The 22,030-nt window shown below is 27.2% G+C and overlaps 1 protein-coding gene across 1 annotated transcript in view; it reads left to right on the top strand.

The window, feature by feature from the left end:
- Positions 1-5,702: 5,702 nt before the first annotated feature.
- The window catches only part of LOC100209283 (ribosomal RNA small subunit methyltransferase NEP1), a 30,291-nt gene continuing 13,963 nt past the window's right edge, over positions 5,703-22,030 (top strand). The window contains exons 1-2 of the mRNA XM_065808077.1: positions 5,703-5,900; positions 20,007-20,250. Of these exons, the coding sequence (XP_065664149.1) occupies positions 5,775-5,900; positions 20,007-20,250 (370 nt within the window). The 5' untranslated portion in view covers positions 5,703-5,774. The remainder of the gene's footprint in view (positions 5,901-20,006; positions 20,251-22,030) is intronic.

Genomic DNA, 22,030 nt, shown 5'->3' with positions numbered 1-22,030 from the left:
AGCTTTTGATAAAATATTTACTTGATTCTGATTTTAGAGGAACCGAAGCATTGGGGTAAAGTAAGAAAAGTTTGGGTAAAGTGAGGCCAGCGAGTAATTACCAACATATAAACAAGTACTAATATTTAAAAACAATTAAAGCTGTAAACCATGTCATCCTTATATAAATATCTAAAGCTTTGCACAATATAGTTACACAAAAGTGATGAAGGATGTCAATTATGTTCCTTGGCCCGTTTTATCCCTCTGCAGAGTAGCCAAAAAAAGCTAAAAATAAATTTAAAACAATAAATTTAGATTATTTATTTATGCACTATTACATGATAAGTATTTCTTTATAAAATAAATAAAATGTTCAAAAATGTCAAATATGTATAGTTACTTGATTTACTCTGCTGTGAGCAAAAAATACATCTTAGGGTACTTTTCTAAAATGTGGTTTTCAACACAACCAGGGAAACAAAGTGATGAATAGAATTTAAAAAATCTCATTGTTTACATTAGATAACAGTGATTAGGAACTTCTCCTAATTAAAACTTTTTAACTGTTACACTTTTCCTTCACTTTTATCTCATTTTTCTCATTGTTTTTTATACCAAAACTCACCTTACAGGACTCTCGGTCCTGTAAGGTGAGTTTTGATATAAAAACACTGACGTAAACATTCATTTATGATTTTATTTCAAAAACCTTATCCAGAATCTAAAAAATACTTTTTTTAGATCCTGGATAATAATACATTTTTGGAGCTATTGCGACATAGTAAAATTTGAATAAATTTTTATTTATGACTACAGTATAATACAAAATACAATTTAGAAATAGTAATTGAATAATATAACAAAAAACAATCACTTGTTTGATAAAATAAACTTTAAATTGATTTTTTCAGCACTTCTATACTTTATTTCTTACTTGATTTTAATCATGTATTTGGCACAAACGTCACTGCTTTGTGTTTGAATTGCTGTATTGAGTCCATTGTTTCCTAAAAATTGTTTGTGCTTTGTGTGTAGCTTTAAATTATCGTCCAACTTTTTATAATTGTCTTCTTTATAAAAATTGTCACTGAACCAAACATCAAACCAAGTTACAGAAATCAATTCACAAATTTTAGCAAGCAGTTCAATCTGGAAGTAGCAGAAAAGCAAGTAGGGCATATATTGCTTTACGTTCCACCTTGCATTACTTATATTAGGTAATGCTTTAAAATTAATTAACCCTTTTTCTTGGTAATTTCAGTAAGCGTTTCCCAATTCATATAAAAACTGCATAATGTCACACCATTTGATGTTTTTAATTTTTATTTATACTTCACTTAGTGAAAAGTCATTTTTAGATATGTATAGTTGTCACTGACTTCTTACACAAAATCATATGATATAATGGGAGGTTTTGTCTTTTCACCAAGATTTTTGTCAATTATATGCTTTAGAACTAAATCCAATACATGATGTTGACATCTTATATACTGAGGTAAAAGAGTGCCTATATCTTTAAATTTTTGTTAGATCAATACAACAACTCCATTTTTCACTCCAGTATTGACACTTGTTATATCAAAGATTATAACTTTAACGCATTCCCACAAATGCTCTAACACCTCAGCTATTCTATTGAATATTGTTTTTCCATCATTAAGAGTTAGTGATGCTTGGTGAATATAACGGTGCAGACTAATAATACAAAAACATTAATTCTTTGCTTGTTCACTTTTTTACCATCAAAGTGCAGAGCCCAAGTTTTCATTTTTTAGAGTTTCTTCAAAATTCTGCATTTTCTGTGGATCTTTAGCAGATGCTTTGTATATATTGCAGATTGAGTTGGTGTAGGGATATCAATACCTTGGTCAGATAGTTGTTCACAAACTCTTGCTGGTTTAAAAGGACTTAAATTAGTCTGTTTCAATAGATAAACTGCAGTTTTTGCCGAGGAATATTTCTTGGTGTTCCTTTTTTTAGTGAGGCGAAGGGGGGGCTCAACAGTATATTCACAGTCATTAGTATCATCATTAAAAGTTTCTGGATATTCTGATATACTGAAAGCAATTTCAGGTTACACATTCCTATTTGTAGTCGGAAGATTATATGCACTACTGCTTGAAGTATTTTTTTTGCCAACTTTTGATAGATGCACTTTAACTTGTATTGTTGTAGCAACTTCTCCTTGTGATTTAATCTTCTAACGCATCAATCTTCCTCACATTGGTTTTTATGTTATGAGTGGAAAATTAAACTTTTCCCATATTTTTTTCAATTCATTGATTTTTCATCTCATACGAGAAATTTGTATCTTCCAATATTTTTTTTTTCTTTCGGCATTCTAGATACGCTATATTCTCGGCACTTCATAACTTGAAAGTAAACACACCAGAAACAATCCCAGACATGCAATAACTCAAGCAGAAATAGATAATATATCACAGAGTGTACATAAATATATTTGGATGGGTCTCGGTAGCATCAATACTTATTAAAAGAAAAAGGGTTGAGTTTTAGCCCTACGTGTTCAGATTCTTACAAAAACATACAAAAATTAACAAAAATCTTATTCAAGCAATCTGTTATAACTTAAATGCAATTTTTATCTAGATTTTTTATTCTATAAACGTCTAAAATATTTTACACTATACTTTGAAAGTTAATATTTTCTTGATTGATATATAGCCGGAAGTTTACAGATGTTTGAGAAATAAGATAAAAGTTAAAATTATCGATTTTTTCCTATAAGATTCTAAAAATTCTAAAATTGTTGGTGCACAGTGGGCCAAGTGGTGGACGAAATTTAAAAAAATACAATCTCAAAAATGACATTAATATATTCCAATTTATAGCTTAAACATTCAGCTTTTGCAAAATGTATATACTTTTGTTAGGGTTAGGGTTAACATTAATTTGTTTCTAAGCTGTAGAATAAAAAGCTTCTTTTTTTTTTTCAAATTTTTATTTCGAATTTTTTTTTTTTAATTTGATAATATTTTTTGTGTTACTAATAAACATAAAATAGTTGTTAATTTCAAGTAATTTTTAATAAAAAACTATTTTATGTTTGTATTTTGTTGAATTTCCAGCAATTTGAGACTTAAAATACGTTGTTCAATATCTATATTATCAATTTAAAGTTGGTTTAAAATCCGCGGGTGTCCGCATGGTCCGCGGGTGTCTTGGAATGTAATTTATATTTTTATATAGTTAAAAATTAAAATATTGATATTTATTTATATTCAATAAAAAATATTTGAAGTAAGCTAAACCTAATATTTTAAATGCAGTTGTAAATGGCATTAACTTAACTTCAAATAATAAGGTAGCATATATATGCAAAAGCTAAAAAATTCATTTTGAAGCAAACAACAAACAAAGGCTGCAAAATTATCGATATTGGTTCAATTAATTGATTATAAGAACATTCTTCTAACGGCTTTTATTAATAAAAATAACTCTGTTCTTACCCATCTGTAGTATTTGGCAGACCCCAGATAAATAATGATACTTCAAGTAGTAAAACAAAGAAAAGAAGATGGACGCCATTAGTTGCATTTTTTTTTTTTTATCTTTAGAACTATTGTTTGCATCAGGTTGTAGTTTGCGCCAAAATGGTAAAGAAAAAAAAGCTAAAGCTATTTTACAATCAGAATATATGAGATTTGCTTTGAAAAATAATTTTAAACAATAGCTTTCATATCATTATATACACGAAAAGGTTTAACCTTAAGGATTTTTTTTTTTTATATATAGATAATGTAGTAGTTTCATAAAAACATCTAAAATTAGTAATTTGGTATGAGTTTAATTATTATATGCATAAAACGATTCTCAATCAGGCTGACAGATTATTATTAGACTAGTTTACAACTTTGATTTTTTAAGAAACTTAAGCTAGTAACTATGCAAAATGAACTGTTACTAGGCATTTTAGGTGTCACTATTAACCAAATAAGAAATTGTACCACTACATTTTAGTATAAAAATACTCAATTTGGTAATATGGGAGTAACTATAAACGATAAAGTTATTACTTTTGTCCAGCTTTTATTTATTATAGCTAATAAAATATGTTGGTTGCTAAGCAATCTAGGTAATCATAGCGATTTAAAACTAAAACTAATGTCACCATTGAAACCGTAATTCAGTTAAATTAGTAAACAGTACAAAAATATTTCTTAAATCTTTTTTATATAACTAGTTATCTGTTTTGTCAAATAAATTCTGGCCCACTGTGCGGTGGTTTAAAAAAAGTTCTTCCAGAATACTAGAATGTTGTCCATTTGCAACAGGCTTACACCATCAGAAGTTTTGAAATCATATTTTCGCAAACCTCGAATTAATGACACTTTTAATTATTTTCTCTCTGCAATGGGGTCATCCACAAATTAGGTTACGGGATGCGGATGAGGGAGGGGGTGTGGAAAGAAGTAAGCTAATTTGTGATGCAACATTTTTTTTTTTTTTAAGTTTTAAATCAAGGAAATCTTTTCTATTGTTTAAAAGAGTGCTCAGCCTAAAACATTCGATTGCGGCTATTCTAATTAAAAATAAATTGGAACTAACTTTTTAAATTTTCACTGTTAATTTATACAACTTTATATCGAACTATAGGAGTGAAAAAAAGAATATATGCACACTCCAATTCTCCATACCTAATTAAGTCAGTCGATGTATTTAACTACACTGCGACTAGGGCCATATCAGTCAATTTATGTACGCATTGATTATTATTATTATTACTATTATTATTACTGTATGAAACTTTAAAAAATATAAATAATATATAAATTTAGTTATAATTTAACGACAATAGTAGTTAAAACATATAAAGCAACTTTCATTTACTTCAAAACACAAAATACAAAAAAGCGTTCTTATAAAATACAAAAAACATTAAATCCACGAACTTTGTACCATTATAAAGTTGTTCCCTCGATCCATATAAGCCGTGCCTCGGATTATGTCGAATTGATTATCCATGATTCTGCGCCGACTCATCGTGTCACCAAAAAATTTGTACGCGTGAATAATGACTTTCAAAGTAATATTTATAAAAATTAAAATTTATATATATTAAAATGCATTCATTAGATAACTATGCAGCTAATATGCAGCTAAGAAAATTCTCCCAAATAATAGTAAAACTACAATTTCAAAACTTTTAAAAGTCTTAAAAAAGCAATTACTTGATAATGATGATCTCAAATACTAATCTAATTTTTAATTTTTGTTTTATTCTCTCAAATTTTTTAACTTTTCCTTTTGTTAAAAAGCGATATCACCCATCATTACTTATCTTTAAATATTTTTTTTTATAATTTTTTTTATTTTATTTTAAATATTATTGTATTCAGAAAAAGAAAAAGAAATGTATCACTTTTTATCTAAAAGTATTTAATATTATTTTACTGAAATTGTAATATTTTTTTATATGGTAGCTTATTATTTGTTCAACATAACAATAATGTAAATGATACAGTGGGGCTGGATGATAAAACTTTTGTCTCCCGCCTGCTCTCTTTACACCTTAACTAAAAAGTATTGTAAATAATTTATAATCGTATTTAAAACAACAAAATTTAAAAGGGGGTACGAATTCATAGCGTAATTATAAGGTGGGAGCGGGAACAGAAAAACGTGATAATTTCGAAAATGGGTTAAAATTTTCGAAAATTGCAGACGGAATTTTGGACGTCCCAAACGATCCGAATTTCCAAAATATGTAAATAACAGCGAAAGTATTTATTCAGCGAAGCTTTTTGATCGTTTCTACTTTAAATAATAATATGGCCCACGCGAGCAGTGACGATGAAGGTCCGACTCCTTCAAAAATTCCAAAGGTTCTTAAGCAAAATGATTCAGGAAAACGACTTATTGTTGTTTTAGAAAATGCCTCACTAGAAACAGTAAAGGTAATATTTTGTAAAGTTACTCTTTTTTCCAGAGTTTTTAATTTGGTTCAAGCAATTCACAGCAATTGATTTGATTCACAGCAATTGATTCCTTTTTAGTAATATAAAGTGTGTACTGCATATTACATATTAATAATAACACTTTACATTTGTCAAAATTAACATACGACAAATATTTTCAAAATTAGCCGAACAGTAAAAAAATATTCAATTTAGAAAATTGAATATTTTTTTACTTCTAAATTAGAAGTAAAATTTTATAAAGCATTTCTAAACATTATATAACTTTATTAATAATTAAGACAGTTAGAATCTAATTATATTAATTAGTATTATATTAATTAGTTTATAAAGTTTAATAATCATCAGAGCCGGATCCAGCTTTTTTTGGTCTTTGAGATAGCTAACTTCCAGACATGAGCATATGTTTATACTTATATCAAATAAGGATGCTTTGCAAAAAAATTGCTATGATTGGAGGCTGGGAACAAAAAAGCCCCAAATTTTGTGCCCCCCTGCCCCAAACGTGAGAGTACCAAGTTGATGAAGTATTTTTTGAACTGTTCTCAACTAGACTTATATTCATCCATAAATTTTAAGTTTCATAGTGTTATCTTTCAGCGTTTAAAAATAATGACCATATAAAATTTATAACCCCCTCAAATTGAGGGGGGTTTAAACTTTATATGGTCATAATTTTTGAAAGCTAAAATATTTTACTATGAAATTTAAAATTTATCGATGAATATTAGTCTAGTTAAAAACAGTACAAAAAATATTTTATCAACTTGTTGCTCTCACGTTTGGGGCAGGGGGGGCACAAAAATTGGGGCTTTTTTGTTCCCAACCTCCAATCATCGCAATTTTTTGCAAAGCATCCTTATTTGACATAAGTATAAACATATAAATGTTTGAAGTTTGCTCCATGTCTGGAAGTTAGCTATCTCAAAGACCAAAAAATGCTGGATCCGCCACTGATCATTAAATGAAGCTTTTATGTTCTTCTGTCTTTAGGTATGTGTGTAAAAATTTTAAATTGTCTATCATTAAAAGTGCATAAACCTAACATTACAAAAGTGAAAATTTCATAGATATTGGATCATTTTACTTGTTACTTAAATACTCAGAACAAAATGTTCTGTGTATTTAAGTAACAACAGCTAACAACAAGGAGTCCTTAAGAAAACTGTGATTAATTTCAAAATATTCCATTGGGTCAATGGCATTTTAGTAATAGTAGTTTCACATAATACCAAACGCATTTGAAAGTTGTGAGTAAAAGTGGGATGTCTGTGATACTAATGTTTTACAATGAAATTTGATAGGTATTTAGAAAAAATCAATAAAAGTTGAAAAAAATAGGTCTAAAAAAATATATATATCCATAACTTTGATAAAAATGCGATGAATATATATCCATAACTTTGATAAAAAAGACTACAAAACAAGTCCTAACTAGATGATTACCAAATAAAGTTTGAAAAATATGGCATCCAACTGATGCCATATTTTTCCATATGATGGAATCCAACTGAAGAAATCGGTACCGTAAAGCACATATAGCACATACCTACTGTCTTCAAGAACATCTCATGTAGCAAACATTATTGGTGCTGTATTGTTAACAGTTTGTAAACTATATAAACAATATTGCTAGGCATGTGAACTGATTTTTTTAAATTGATCAAATACTAGAATGTTACATATTGGAAAGCCCTTAGATTCAGTATCTTAACTTTAAAAATTATGAGAATTGAGCAATTCAACAAAAAGTATAGTAATGATGTTTTTAGTAGCAAATTATTGGCATAAAAATTTTATTTGTTAGTAATACTGTGGTCAAGAAAAAAATTTTTTTTGCATAGAAAATTATAACTTAGAATAAAGAAAAAAGGTGTAAGAATAGGCTACAAAATTTATTTGTTCTCTAGATATAGGGCGTACTAAAATTTGGGAAGGGTGTACTGAACCGCCATCTTTGCATTAAATAAATCTAATTTATTTTCATAATAGTGTATTTTTAAAATGAATTAGGTAATTTTTATACTTAACAGTTGTTATAATTTGCTTCCAGATTATTGTCATGTATAAGACATGTATTTTATAGTGAATATACATGGTATCTTAAAGTTAAGTTAAGATTATTAAACGGGATGGTGATGGTATAAACAGCCTAGAAACAAGTTTTTTTATCCATATAATTAGTTAAATCTTTATAAAAAAATCACATATAGGAAAAAAATAAAAATTATGTATTTCTTCACAACACATACTAACGGTGTATAAATTTTGTTTAGGGAAGGGTAGCTTCCAGACCCCCTCTCCTCCTTCAAAGCAATAATATTTTAACTCCCCCTCCCCTGTCTTCCTTTCTCTGTCACTCTCATATACAAAGTTAATGAATTCATGAAAACAAAAATTAGGTACTAAAAGTGCGACACCTACTAGGCTATCTGTGACACCTTAAAGAAAGTTAGTGTAAAAAATTTAATAAATATTTTTAGAAATAACCAAACTTTTATTTGACATCTTATCATGAGAAAATCAACAAAATTTTCATAAGCAATAAAATCAATAAGTTAAGAACCATAAATAAAAGTCACATAAAGATCAAGGCAGACTTTTTTTCAAAAAAATTTAAGTTTATATTGTTTCTAAAAAGAAACGCAACAAATATACTTTTGTCTGATGCTACTAAAAAAGAAAATTCAAAAAATCTGTCTTGAGTTTTTTAGCATATTTATTGGCTCCAGATCTCGCGATTTCTGCATACCTAATATTGCTACTCAGGTTGCTTTTTTAGGTAAAGATGAAAAGATACTAACTCTAATTTAAAATGGTTGCATAAAAGCTATAAGTTCTAGGTTGCTTAAAGGCTAGTGGTATTGTCTTAATAAAAAAGCTTACCTTGGACAGATCTAAACAGTACATGGCAATAGTTTTGTAGAAGGTCTTCTTGGTAAGGACTAGGGGTAAGCAGAATTTTTTGTTGATCTTTTTTGAGCCTTGCCTGTTTTATTTCATCAATTCTTTAACAGCCTGGTGTAGATTTAAACCTGTGTTACAGTGTTTTCTGGTTAGAATGATGGATTTTTTTGACTCTACTCGTGGGTTTTTGCTTGTGCTTCTTTTGTGGTGGCAACTCTTTCTGTTATCTTCTAATAAGTTTTAAGCTTTAAAACTCAATTTATTAGTTGTGAAGCTGCACAGTGTTATGGTTTGCTTAATTTTTTTATAGCTTCTCAGAGAGATTGATTTAATTGACAACTGTAAAATATCAGAGTATTAAAAATACTATGTTGCGCATGGATGGTCAAGGTGTTAGCTGGAAATATTTTTTTTACAGCATTTTTTCTGATATTAGAAATATTTGTTATTACTGTTTTACAAATTTTTGGGAAATTTTAATTTAATTGTTCTATATAATAAAAATAAAAAGGTCATTAAATTTTGGGAACCTAAAAAAAGGAAATTCCAGGGTATATGCAGTGCCATTGGGCTGGCTGACACCCTATTGGTGCTTTTGGTGTGCATTGTTGAGGCCATATAAGGAGCATTTTTTTATGAATTTGGCTTGATTAGTTCAAATTAGCAACTGTGTAGCTTATTGCTTAGGGTGCCATGCACTGTATATGTTTGAGACAAGTACTTTTTAATAATTTAAATTATAACTTAACTTACTGTAAATTATATAATAATTTGCGTTATAACGTAATATTTCTCATAATCATGCTCATAATATTCTTAGTTGGCGAGGTTTATAGTCGCTTAAATTGCAGTTATAGTTTACAGCTTAAGTTGCAGTTATATTGTAATGTAGGATATTTAATACTATTAATATTAAATAGGATATTTAATACTATTATGATTTTATTTTTATTAATTTTTTTTACTTAACATGATACTTAAAAAAGTAAAAATGCAAATATTATAATATTTTAACCACTTTTATCAGTTATAAAAGGCCCCATTAATGCTGACAATAAAACATGTTTTATTTTTAAAGCGTAATAAATTGTTTTTGTAAAAAGCTTTATAAAACAACAGTAAGATAATACTGTGAAGTTCTTTCGTCAATCTAAAAAGTTTGTGTTAATATAAAACAGTTGGACCTGCTCTCACAGTTGGACCTGCTCTTTCAGCCAACCTCCAACCATTATCACATCGTTGTAATGTTGCTTCTCTTTCTCTTTTCTACAAATACTATAATGGGCACTGCTCTAAAGAGCTAGCGTCTCTGCCATTTACTAAAATTTATTCTTGTGTTACTCATCATTTAAGACTCTTTTTTTTTTCTGTGACTGTCCCTAAATGCCCCAAAAACTTTTATTCGCCTAGTTTTTTTCCTTGAACATCAGTTCTTTGGAATTCGCTTCCTTCAGCTTGCTTTCCTGATTCATATAATTTGTAATCTTTTAAGTTGTCTGTCAATGATTATCTTGCTCTGCAATCTTCATCTTTTCTCTTCCAGTAACTTGCAACTCTAATCATGGTTGTTTGCAGCCTTGTTGAAATCGAAGATGTTAAAAAAATGACAACTTTGCTATGTTGTTTTATTGCATTTTATAACATTTAAAACAAAATGCATTAATAATAAAACGATGTAAATAACTATTCTAATTAATAAATTAGAATTGATGAAAACATAATCATAAAACTTTAAACTTAATATTTTTGCAAAAACATTCTTTTTCTATTAACTAAATAAGACCAAATTGAAAGAATAATCCAGTAAACTTAAAAAAAAACTAAGCTTATTAGATACCATGTTCATACTAGTTTATTGCTTGTTGATCTAGCGTACTAATAAAACGATTGTCTAACTTAACATTTTTGGCCTTTTTTTTTTTTTTTTCTTAAACACATATTTACACTCAATGATGTTAGAAAGCAATATAAAAATACACTTTTCAACTTCAAAATAATTTATAATCCAAAAAAAAATTAGATAATAATGTTACAAAATGATTCAGGATAACATCATTTATTACAAGAATTTAAAATCATTGAATGAAGCCGTTCATTTGCTTGATACAAATCATAGAAATAAAAGTGTTATTTCTAACAATATACTTGTTGAAGATAGTATGAGTATTGATAATAATTCTGAAGAGTACAATTTTGTTGATGATGACAATGACAATGTTTATTGTGATCTATCTATTGAAAAAAATACGATCAATATAGAAATTGATAGAATTGCAAATTTACATTGTATCTGTTTTATTTGAAAATGTGAATCTAGTTCAACTCCATTTAGAAAAGTAACAAAAAAAGATATAATTAATGATTTTATTAAAACAAACATATTTATACCAATTGAAAGTTAGTGTTGTCATTTCATTTGACAGGTAGTAAATGACTTTAGATGAATATTTAGATGTATCAATTGTAAAAAATTCTGTTAACTTAAATAAAACAATGATACTAGGTTTTTATTTTTAAGTTTTTGGTCTAGGATTAAATAACAGCATCAATATTCACAATATTTAGTAATATAAATAACGTAACAACTGAGTTTTGTCTCCAAAATATAGGTTCTACCAAAGATGAATTTTTCTTTCAAAAATAAAAAAACTTTTTCAAATGTTCGAAAGAACGAGGTTTTGCAGTTTATCTTGTTTGGTTAAAGACTGTTCTTGATCAAAATTCAATTGCTTGTTATTTTAGTTTGTTATGTCGGTTGAAAGTTTGGAATTATTGCCATCAGACAAGAGCCTCGCTTAGTTCTGATTTTGTTAGCAAAAGTCTAGGAGCAAAATCGCAATCACAAAATGATTGGTGATTAAATAACGCTGATATGATCAAAAGTTTGTTTGACTTGAAAGACGAACATCTACCAATTATATCTGATGGTACTTATTTATTTTGTTCAAATAATTTTTACAATGAAACTTGTACAATGGGAAGACATTTAGCTAAGCCTTTTGTAGTATGCACTGCAAATATTTTTATTATTGATGTTTATGAACCTTTTGCTGTAATTATTAATGACACAGCTATATTAAGCAATGTTTTAAAAACAAAAAGTAATTTATAAGAACTAGTTCAGTCCAATGATTTATTAGTTTTAGAGGTTTCAAAGATATCATTATGAATATCATATCATTGATTAATTGAAAACTACATATAAAGCAAAGCTTTGAAGTCAGAGTCGCAACATTTTTAGCAAAGTCGGAGTTGCTATACAAAATCGCAATTCCAACTCCAATGGTAAAACTTCTTGGTATTGCACGTGCATGTACAAAATATTCAATAAACCTTATATTCATACTAAACCTCATTTTTTAAAGAATTCAAAGAGTTTTTCAAAAATTTTGCTTTGGAGTTGGAGTCAGAGTCGTACTCTGAAAATTTAAACGATTGGAGTCAGTACTTTTTTTTTACAACTCTACACCCCTGATATAAAGTATTTACCAAGATGGCAACTTGTTTTAATAGTCAGTTTACTAGTTTACAAACTAACTAGGTTTGTTACAAAATGCAGATGGTTTGTTGAGGCTGTTAGTTGTACATTTGAACAGTCTTTTAAATCTTTGGAAAAAATCAGGAAAACAATGCTTTTTCATATAATGGCTGTTGTTAGAATAGCTACTTCTTTGATTAACTATTTTCATTTAAAATATATATCTGATTAAAAAGAGGGTAAAAATATTGCAATTCTAATGAAAAATAAAATTTAAAAAACGAATTATAATCATACATTTTGAATACAAAAAGCAATAGTAAAAAGCTATTTGAAACAATTGACACATTAGAGATAAATGATTTCCAAAAGTTTTTAATAGTAGATATGTTAAAATACATCACAATTGATAGTTATCAGATAATGCAAAGTTACAGTTATCTATTAGATCAATTAAAATTTTTAATTTGGTTTTTCATTAAATGTTTTTGTTCAAATTGTTTTGTAATAAAATAATGTGAGAGGGAAATTTCTTGTTAAAATAATTTTAATTTAGAAGTTTATTACGTGTTAAAAGCATATAAGATATAAATATACAACATATAAGATATAAATATTTCTATGCCTAACGTTTCCAAGTAAATGTCTTTGAGCAAATTAAGTATATTTAATAGTTAAGTATCTTTACTGTCATAACTTAACTGGCATAACCTACTTCTATTCTAAAGTTAAACTTAGTGTAATTTACTTTATGGATAAAGTACACCACAGTAAATTTACCTATAAACTAAATCAAAGCAACCAGTTTTCTTGCAGAGAGTTAAAGTAATTAAGAGCAAATGATCATACTTTTATTTAGAACTATACAATAGTGTGAATACTTTATGGATGAACCTAATAAACAGACAATAAAAACAGATAACAACAATCTATACTTTTAGAAAGACCTAAAAAAAATTGCTAAATCAAAAAAGAAAAAAAACAAGTTGCAAAAATATTACTTTCAAGAAAAAACTAATCGTGAAGGTGTGAAAAAGAGTTGTTGTTGCATTATTTTATATTTAAATCTGACTATTCTTTTATTTGCTTTTATTTACTGCCTCTTTGCTTACTGCTTACTCTTTGTTTTTTGTTATTTCAAGATTGCACTTTTTTTTAATGTTATACTTGTTTTTTAGTTGATTTAATCAAATTCTCCCCCAGCAAGGCTGCAAGCATCACAAGCATATGATAAAAGTTAGGAGTTAACAGAAAACAAAAAAAAAACAGTTAACCATGGTTAAAATATGATATAAATATATAAAAAGCATAAAATGTAAAATTAAAAAATATATAATTTAAAAATTGTAAATTTTTGTAGTAATTAAGAATACAGAAGGAAAAAAAGAAAACTTTGAAAGTGAAGTGCTGGAAAAAATGAGATAAAATTTTTACATAGAATGAACTGTCCAAAACTTTTTGCAACACATTGATTAACATTTCAAGGAAGTTGAAAAGTCTCAAATTTTTCATCATTTAATGAATAACATTAAGTGTCTAAGAAAAGCTTCCTCTAATTGCTTTTCCATTTTGGATTCTGCTCAAAGCAAGTATGAATTCAAAATTAGGAAAAGCTTACTTATAAATTGCCAAATGCCTGGTTTAAATAAGCAAGTTAAACTTGAACAGAATTCTTGACCAATTGAAAAAAAATTTTGATTATTATGATTAGTTGGTTCTACTTATCGGGGGTTGTTTTTTTTTTTTTTTTTATGATGTAAATATTTCTAAATACTTCATAATTATCATTATTTTCATAATTATTATATTATAATCAGTCATAATTGTTATAATCTTAATCAGTTTTTTTGTTGTTTTTTTTTTGTTGATGTAAATATTTTTGTGACTTTGGTCACAATTTCAAATTCATTCTTTTTCCAATACTCAACTGAAAGGTCATTTATTACCTTTGTTGTGGCCAAATGTGCTTCGTCAATCTTTTCCTAACATTTGCAAACATTGTTTCTGCTCATAAGGTCAGAATTTAGTAATTCTGTCAGTGTTCTTCTTATTCTCACAAACTTTTGTCTTCATTTTAGCTCATTTAAGTTGATTCGTCCGATTATGATGAATATCATTGGACTTACTTTCACTATTGTTCATCATTGTATTCAAATGCTTGAAATTACCCTCTATTACCAAATGTTTGTAAGAAAGTAGGTAAATATTTAAATATATATTTAAATATATATGTATGTATGTATGTATGGGTCATTCCATGCCAAATGAACCAAGTTTTTAGGATTTCAATATGGACCCCCTCAGATTTTGATGAAACTCAGTGGGTTTGTTAATATCAATGAGAAAAGTATTTCCTGAAAACTTCAGCATAAAATCTTTTGTGGTTCATAAGGTACGGTCATTTAAAATTTCTGATTTTTCCAAAAATAAAAACTTCAGTGGCAAAAACATGTTTTGTTCATACTTTGAATTTCTACATTTTAAAAACAAAATTTTAGAAAACCTTCTAGTATTTTTTTATTGTATACAACTGTAGACTTACTTTAATAAAACTTTGACATTGAATTCTCAAATGTCACATTTTTTCCATAATGGCTACCTTAAAAAGCTAAAAAGTTGTTTGCAAATATAAAAAGTTAATTTTTTATGATTCAATATATAAAATCTGCAATTTAAGAAGTGAAAAGACATATTTTTTAGTTTTTATATATGGTAGGCTTCCATATTTTTAAAAATTTACTGATAAGATACGAATCAGTAAAAATTTATAGACTTCTAAAAATGGCTGCAGCTAAAACTTAAAAAAATGTGCCTCCACTTTAAACCACTGGTAACCAAGGATCAACACTGGTTTTATTAATTTTTTTTTCTTCTTATCTAATAGACTTTATTACAGTGATTTCAGAAAAAAAATAATGGGGACTCATAGGGAAGTTACAAAATCAGAACAATGAAAATTGCCCAAATGCATTAAAAACAATAAAGATAAAGTTATTGTTGTACTTTTTTTTATGTTATATATTCTAATACAAAGTATGTATGAATTTAAAAGTATTTCATAATAAGTACTAGAAATAAGTCTTTAATTAAGCTTGAATTAAACTCAGTTTTTAAGTAGCCCTAGCTCTTACCTGCCCCCTCCCCCTAACCCCAACCATTTACTTTTTAACATGCATATTTTTGCCCAGAACTTAAAAAAAATTTGTAATTGAACACTTCTCATTACACAGCGTGTCTGGTTTTATCTCTGATGTATGAAGTGCTTTAATTTCGAGTATAAAACAACATAATTACTTATACATATTTTTTTTATAAAAAGTTTTACAATAAGGTAAGTTATACAAATAAGGTAATAATCTTAATATTTTGTAATGCCACTCTTAGTTACAATAACAGCTTCCAGGTGTCAGGGCATGCTTTCTATGTAGACTTTTGCATTTTGTTGGAGACAGGGGCTGCTATGCCACTCTCTTATTAGGGTTTCTGTTAATTGCTGCTTGGTAATGATGATTTCTTTGGCAATTTCCCATTTTGTGAACTCCCATAGATTTTCTATGGGCTTCATATCAGGTTAATTCCCTGGCCATGGCAAGGCACACACTTTTTTTTCAGTTAAGAATGCTGTAACACTTCAAGATTTATGGCACGGTGCATGTCATGCATGAACATATACTCTATAATTATATACTCTATAATTATAACATATACTCTATAATTATAACATATAAGTCATGCATGAACATATACTCTTCTTTTTGGTCGGACAACAACTCATTAAATTCTCTTCATCCAACCTTCTCTGAACCGTCCTTTTGGAGATGTTAATTTCTTCATTGTTTATCATTGTAGCTAGTTAAGCCACACTTTTTTTTCTGTTTTTAAGACAGATGTCTCTAATTTTACGGTCACAATGTGGAGTAGTGATCCTTTTTCTGCCACTTGTTAACACCGTCTGGTTCCAGAGTTACAAGAATGAAGAAGTAAGGTTTTTACTTCCCTTCTTTTTCTTGGGGTTAAGTCTGGAGACTTGCCCATACTAAAAAAATCAATGAGAGGTGAGAATGGTTACAAGTCAGGATTTATGCATTAAAATTAGCAAAAATAATAAATTATTAACTATAAATAATTGAACAACTGAAATAATTAATCAATACTTAGGTTTCAATAGTTCCAAACTCCAAAAACTTGCAAAAAATTGTTCCAAAAATAAATAATTGAAATTAATTTTTAACTTACTCCAACCACACTTTTCATCAATTGACAGCTAATTGAATAATAAACTAACTTTTTGACTGATAGGACGGACTGACACAATTACCTCAGTTTAAAAACAATTATAGTTATATTGGTAACTAAAATACACAAAAAAAAATTATTTAAAAACAATTTATTTGCTCGCTAAAATCATTTAAACTTTAAAATTACGTAAAAAGTAAAGTGTCCCTAATAATTTGGCAACCCACTATATGTTTAAAACAATTAAATCAAATTTATAATAATTTTGCTGCGTTGTTATTTAATTATGTTACTTATGCTATTGTACATATGTAATATTTCAGTTTTTTTTTTGAGCTGATAGTTCATAGCATCTACCAGTTGTTGATTAAACTTTTAAAGATGAAATTTTATTGGAACCCAGCAAATATCTTCTTTATGTTGCCAAGTAAAAGTGTTTAACAAAATAGACTGCTTTATGAACTTGATAAGAACATCTTGATTTTCTTCAGATATTTCCACAATATTGCCTAAAAACCATTTTGCATCATAAACACATGCTATATTAATTCCTGGTGAAAGAGAAGCAAGTGAAACCATATGATGCATTTTAGAAACATTTACATATTGTCAAATGACACCTGTCTCATCTGTAAAGTAGTTAATGATTGTGGTATAAAACAATGGTGGCTTCTTGTTCATGGAATTGTTGAACAAGTAGCATAACGTTCTTCTAATTTAAACTTTATGCAATGTAATACAATTGCATCATTTGAAATGTATTAAAAATGTCTTCCTTTAATATTTTGTCTACGCCAATCATACATTTTTTCAGGTGAATTGATAGGATCTGTTAGTGATTGTAAACTGGCCCTAGCTACAAGTCTTTTGACAGAGCCCCCAATGCCATCACAAGCACTCTTCCCATGTGATGTGGCAAAAAAATGCTATTCTGCAGATACTCTATGATCTAGTTTATGGTGACATAAGTTAGATATGTTTTTTTTTAATTTTTATATTGTGAACGTGCACCATCACTAAAATAAATGCAGTGGTTAAAGTAAGGCATCAACTCTTTTAAATGTTTTATTACTTCATAAATGAAACAATGAACTGAGTTTGTATTGTGTTGCAAATGATCTGAAATAATAAAAACACTTTTACATTTTATCATATTTTCTTCCATATAGTAAATAACAAAAGGGATGCAATGTTGCTTGACTGGTTTTCCAATGGAAAGTCTAGTAATACTAAAATATGATTACTTGGTAATGTTATTCTTAGATGCTGCAAATATGCTGCTTGATTTTTGGCTATATAATGATGGTCTCTTAATTGGTCTATTTGTTGACAAGCTTTTTCAATAAAATCATCCACTGGAAGAGTTAGTGGAACTATATCATGTTTTTTGTTGACTCTTTGCTGCTGATTAAAGGTGATTTCTTCCGAGCTGTGTTTATCGAATAAAGCAGTAAGATACTCTTTAAATGTGTTGGTATCTGGGTAGTTATTGTAACTGTGCAGCATGCAATCTCGAATTAAAACACTTAAACAAATAAAAATATGTTGTTATTAGATGTATTCTCCTAAACTAATTAGCCTATATTTACAAATTTAAATTTTATTGATATTAAATATTTTTAATGAATGAAATATCAGTGCGTGGCAAAATACTTTTTCAGAAAAATCATAGAAAACATAACTTCAATGTTTATATTTACCCAAATAAAGTTTAGAAACGTATTTAGTAATACTTTTTTTTAACATTGTTTTTAATCTTCTGACCTTATATTGCCAATATATATATATATATATATATATATATATATATATATATATATATATATATATATATATATATATATATATATATATATATATATATATATATATATATATATATATATATATATATATATATATGAAGGGCTCAGTGGAAAAAGTACTTAAGTCACAAAATTAATGCTTTGAGAAAATTAAGTTTGATCAGAGATATAACACTTTAAAACAAGGATTTAAAATGGCTGATCAAAGTAGATTTTCTCAAAACATTTACTTTATGACTTAAGACTTGAGTCGCAAAGTATATGTTTTGAAAATCTACTTTGATCAGCCATTTTAAATCCTTGTTTTAAAGTGTTATATCTCTGATCAAACTAAATTTTCTCAAAACATTAATTTTGTGACTTAAGTACTTTTTCCACTGACCCCTTCATATATATATATATATATATATATATATATATATATATATATATATATATATATATATATATATATATATATATATATATATTTATTTATTTAACCAAAAAATTGAAAAAAATACAAAGTTATCTACAATTTACAAAATTAGGTTCTGTGTCACTAGTATAGTTAAAAACTAGTTAACTTATTACAGTTTTTTATTTTCGATTTTATCACAAACATTCAACCCTCGTACTTAGGAAAAATGAGGTCAGCAAAAAAAAATTGATACAAAGGTCTTACAATTTTTCCCGATCTCAAACACTTTTAAGTTGGCATTTAGGTTGGCATTGCCAAATGCCGATCCTAATTGCAAGGGTTGAACATTTTTATTCTTTTAACTTTGCGTTATGTTCTTCTGTTTATTTAGTGTTTTTCTTCAATTTTTATTCTTTAATATTTTTATTGTTTTCACTATTTATTTATTTTTTTAAATCTTTTATTCTTAACAATTTTTATTTGTTATTATTTTCCTTTTTTTTTAATTTATTTTTGACCTTTTCACTATTAATATATATATATATATATATATATATATATATATATATATATATATATATATATATATATATATATATATATATATATATATATATATATATATGATATTTATGATATAAATATGATAATTATGATGATATGATATTTATGAAATAAATGTATTCAAAATCACACAATTTATGTTCCAACATCAGTTTAAAAAAACTCCAAAGGTTTTCGAAAATATTTTTCCTAAATTATCAAACCGATACAACACTCAATCAACCGGAAATTATAAAAAACCTTTCCCTATATCAAAACTTACGAGCTTTGCCATTTCCTATCGTGGCCCAATGCTATGGAACCATTTTACAAGCATGAGTTGTAAACTAAGAGAAACCAATACCTCTCAAAAATTCAAAAAGAACATAATTGAACTAATTGTCAATCAAGATTCCTTACTTGATTTTTTTTAACAATAAACTTTTACTGTCTTTTTTATTATCAAAGATTACTGATGATAAGATTTTATCTTCTTCAGGTTCTCCAGTCTTGAAACTACTATATATGATAAAGTGTATTTTGTATTTAATATTTTTAAATATTTTATATATCGGAAATCATCTTTAATTGTAAATAGTTGCTTGATAAAAATAAATATAATAAAAAATAAAAATATATTTATATATATATATATATATATATATATATATATATATATATATATATATATATATATATATATTCAAATATTATAGAGTGGAAAAAATTTTGAGTTGATGAATTGCGATGACCATAAAAATATAATAAAAAAGCATGGACGCGACCCTGCAAATTCTCGGCCTGACATCACTCATCAGTGTTTACTAATGCTAATGGATAGTCCTTTAAATCGTGCTGGACTTTTGCAGGTTTATATACATACAGAGAAAAATGTTCTTATAGAAATTAACCCACAGACAAGAATCCCAAGAACTTTTAATCGATTTTCTGGATTAATGGGTAACTTATTTTTATTAACTATATATTATTTTATTAACTAGACAACTAATAATTATATATAAACTAAAAAATCAAATTACATAGTATATTAAATTAATATTTTTTTTAATTTTTGTAGTATAAATTTACCTCTTCACTACTATGGAGGAGGTTATTCCAATTTTTGATCTTTTTCTTAAATTATTAGTCATGCAAATGCAATTTATAATCAAGAAAATGTTATTTAAATTTTATTTCTAGAATTTTTAGGATTTAAATAAAGTAAGTGGATATGGTCTTTTTTAAAATAAATCTTGAAACGTATGAGAAAATAATAACATTCTTAGAATGACAACAAAAATTAACTTATGATAATAGGGTAATTGATCTATTAAATGGCCAAATAAAATTTTTATTCTTGAATAGACTCCAGTTAAAGTGTAAAATAGGAAAGTTAATATATTCTTCTTTTTATTTTTCCTTTCCATAATTTTATTTTACATGAAAGCGTTTCTAGATAAACTTAAGCAACCCTCGTAATCAGGAAAAGTGAGGCTGGCAGTTAAATGCCAAACTCAAACTTTTTGGGGTTGGCAAAAAAAATGGACACAAAGGGGTTACCATAAAACATAAAAACAAGCTCTGCAATTTTTTGGTAACCTCGGACGCTATTAGGTTGGTATTGTCGAATACCGACCCTAATTCTGAGGGCTGCATAAGTAAATGCTTTTAAAAGTTGCCTATTATTTTTAAATTTTTATTTTGAATGGCAGAAAAAAAGTTTTCTGTATTTTACTACTACTTATTGCTTCTATTTTATGAATTTTTTAAAGAATTTTAAAGCTTGTTATTCCCTTTGTATTTTACAACCACAACAAATTGATATAGTTAACTATTAAATCACTACTAAGCAGATTAATTGGACTATTTCTATATTTTTGACTTTTTTTTTTAAACATTTCCGTTTCCAACAAGGCTGCAAGCAACCACTAATTAGAGTTAAAAGTTACTGGAAGAGAAAATATGAAGATTCTAGAGCAAAATAACGATTGACAGACAACTTTAAGGATTGCAAATTATATGAATCAGGAAAGCAATATGAAGGAAGCAACCCTCGGAATTAGGATTGGCATTCGGCAATGCCAACCTAACTGCCGACCTGAAATTGTTTGAGGTCAGTAAAAAATTGCTGACCTCATTTCTATGTTTTATAAGACCTTTGTATCAAATAATTTTTGCCGACCTGATGCCGTCCTCTAAAAGATTGAGGTCGGCAAATTATTGCTGACCTCATTTTTCCTAATTCCAAGGGTTGAAGAAGGGAATTCCTAAGAACTAATGTTCGAGGAAAAAAACTAGAGGAATAAAAGTTTTTGTAGCATTTAGGGACAGTCACAGAAAAAGGATGAGACTTAATTGAATGACGAGTAACACCAGAATGAATTACTATAATTAAAAGTAAACAAGAATTTATTACTATAATTTATACTTGTAATGTATAGCAAAAACATTATTAAAAGTGAAAAAACAAAACAAAAAAAATAATAAATAAATAACATAAGAAAAAAAATTAACAAAATTTCTCATAGTTCTATCATACATAGCAAATTAGTTTCTTAATTATACAGGCTTATAAAAATCGTGAATAAATTGCCTATTAAAACTTTCAATTGCTGTTAAATTGTCATAAAAAATGTTTTTTTATCAACTTGTATAAAATTTAGTAGCTAAAAACAACAACCACTCTAAAAAAAAAAAATACATAAGTTGATAAAAATTTTATAAAAAAAAAAAAATTTTT

The sequence above is a fragment of the Hydra vulgaris genome, chromosome 10, assembly GCF_038396675.1.
Source record: "Hydra vulgaris chromosome 10, alternate assembly HydraT2T_AEP".
Classification (NCBI taxonomy): Eukaryota; Metazoa; Cnidaria; class Hydrozoa; order Anthoathecata; family Hydridae; genus Hydra; species Hydra vulgaris.
The sequence above is the reverse complement of the archived record's forward strand: the minus strand, read 5'-3'. Positions and strand labels throughout refer to the sequence as shown.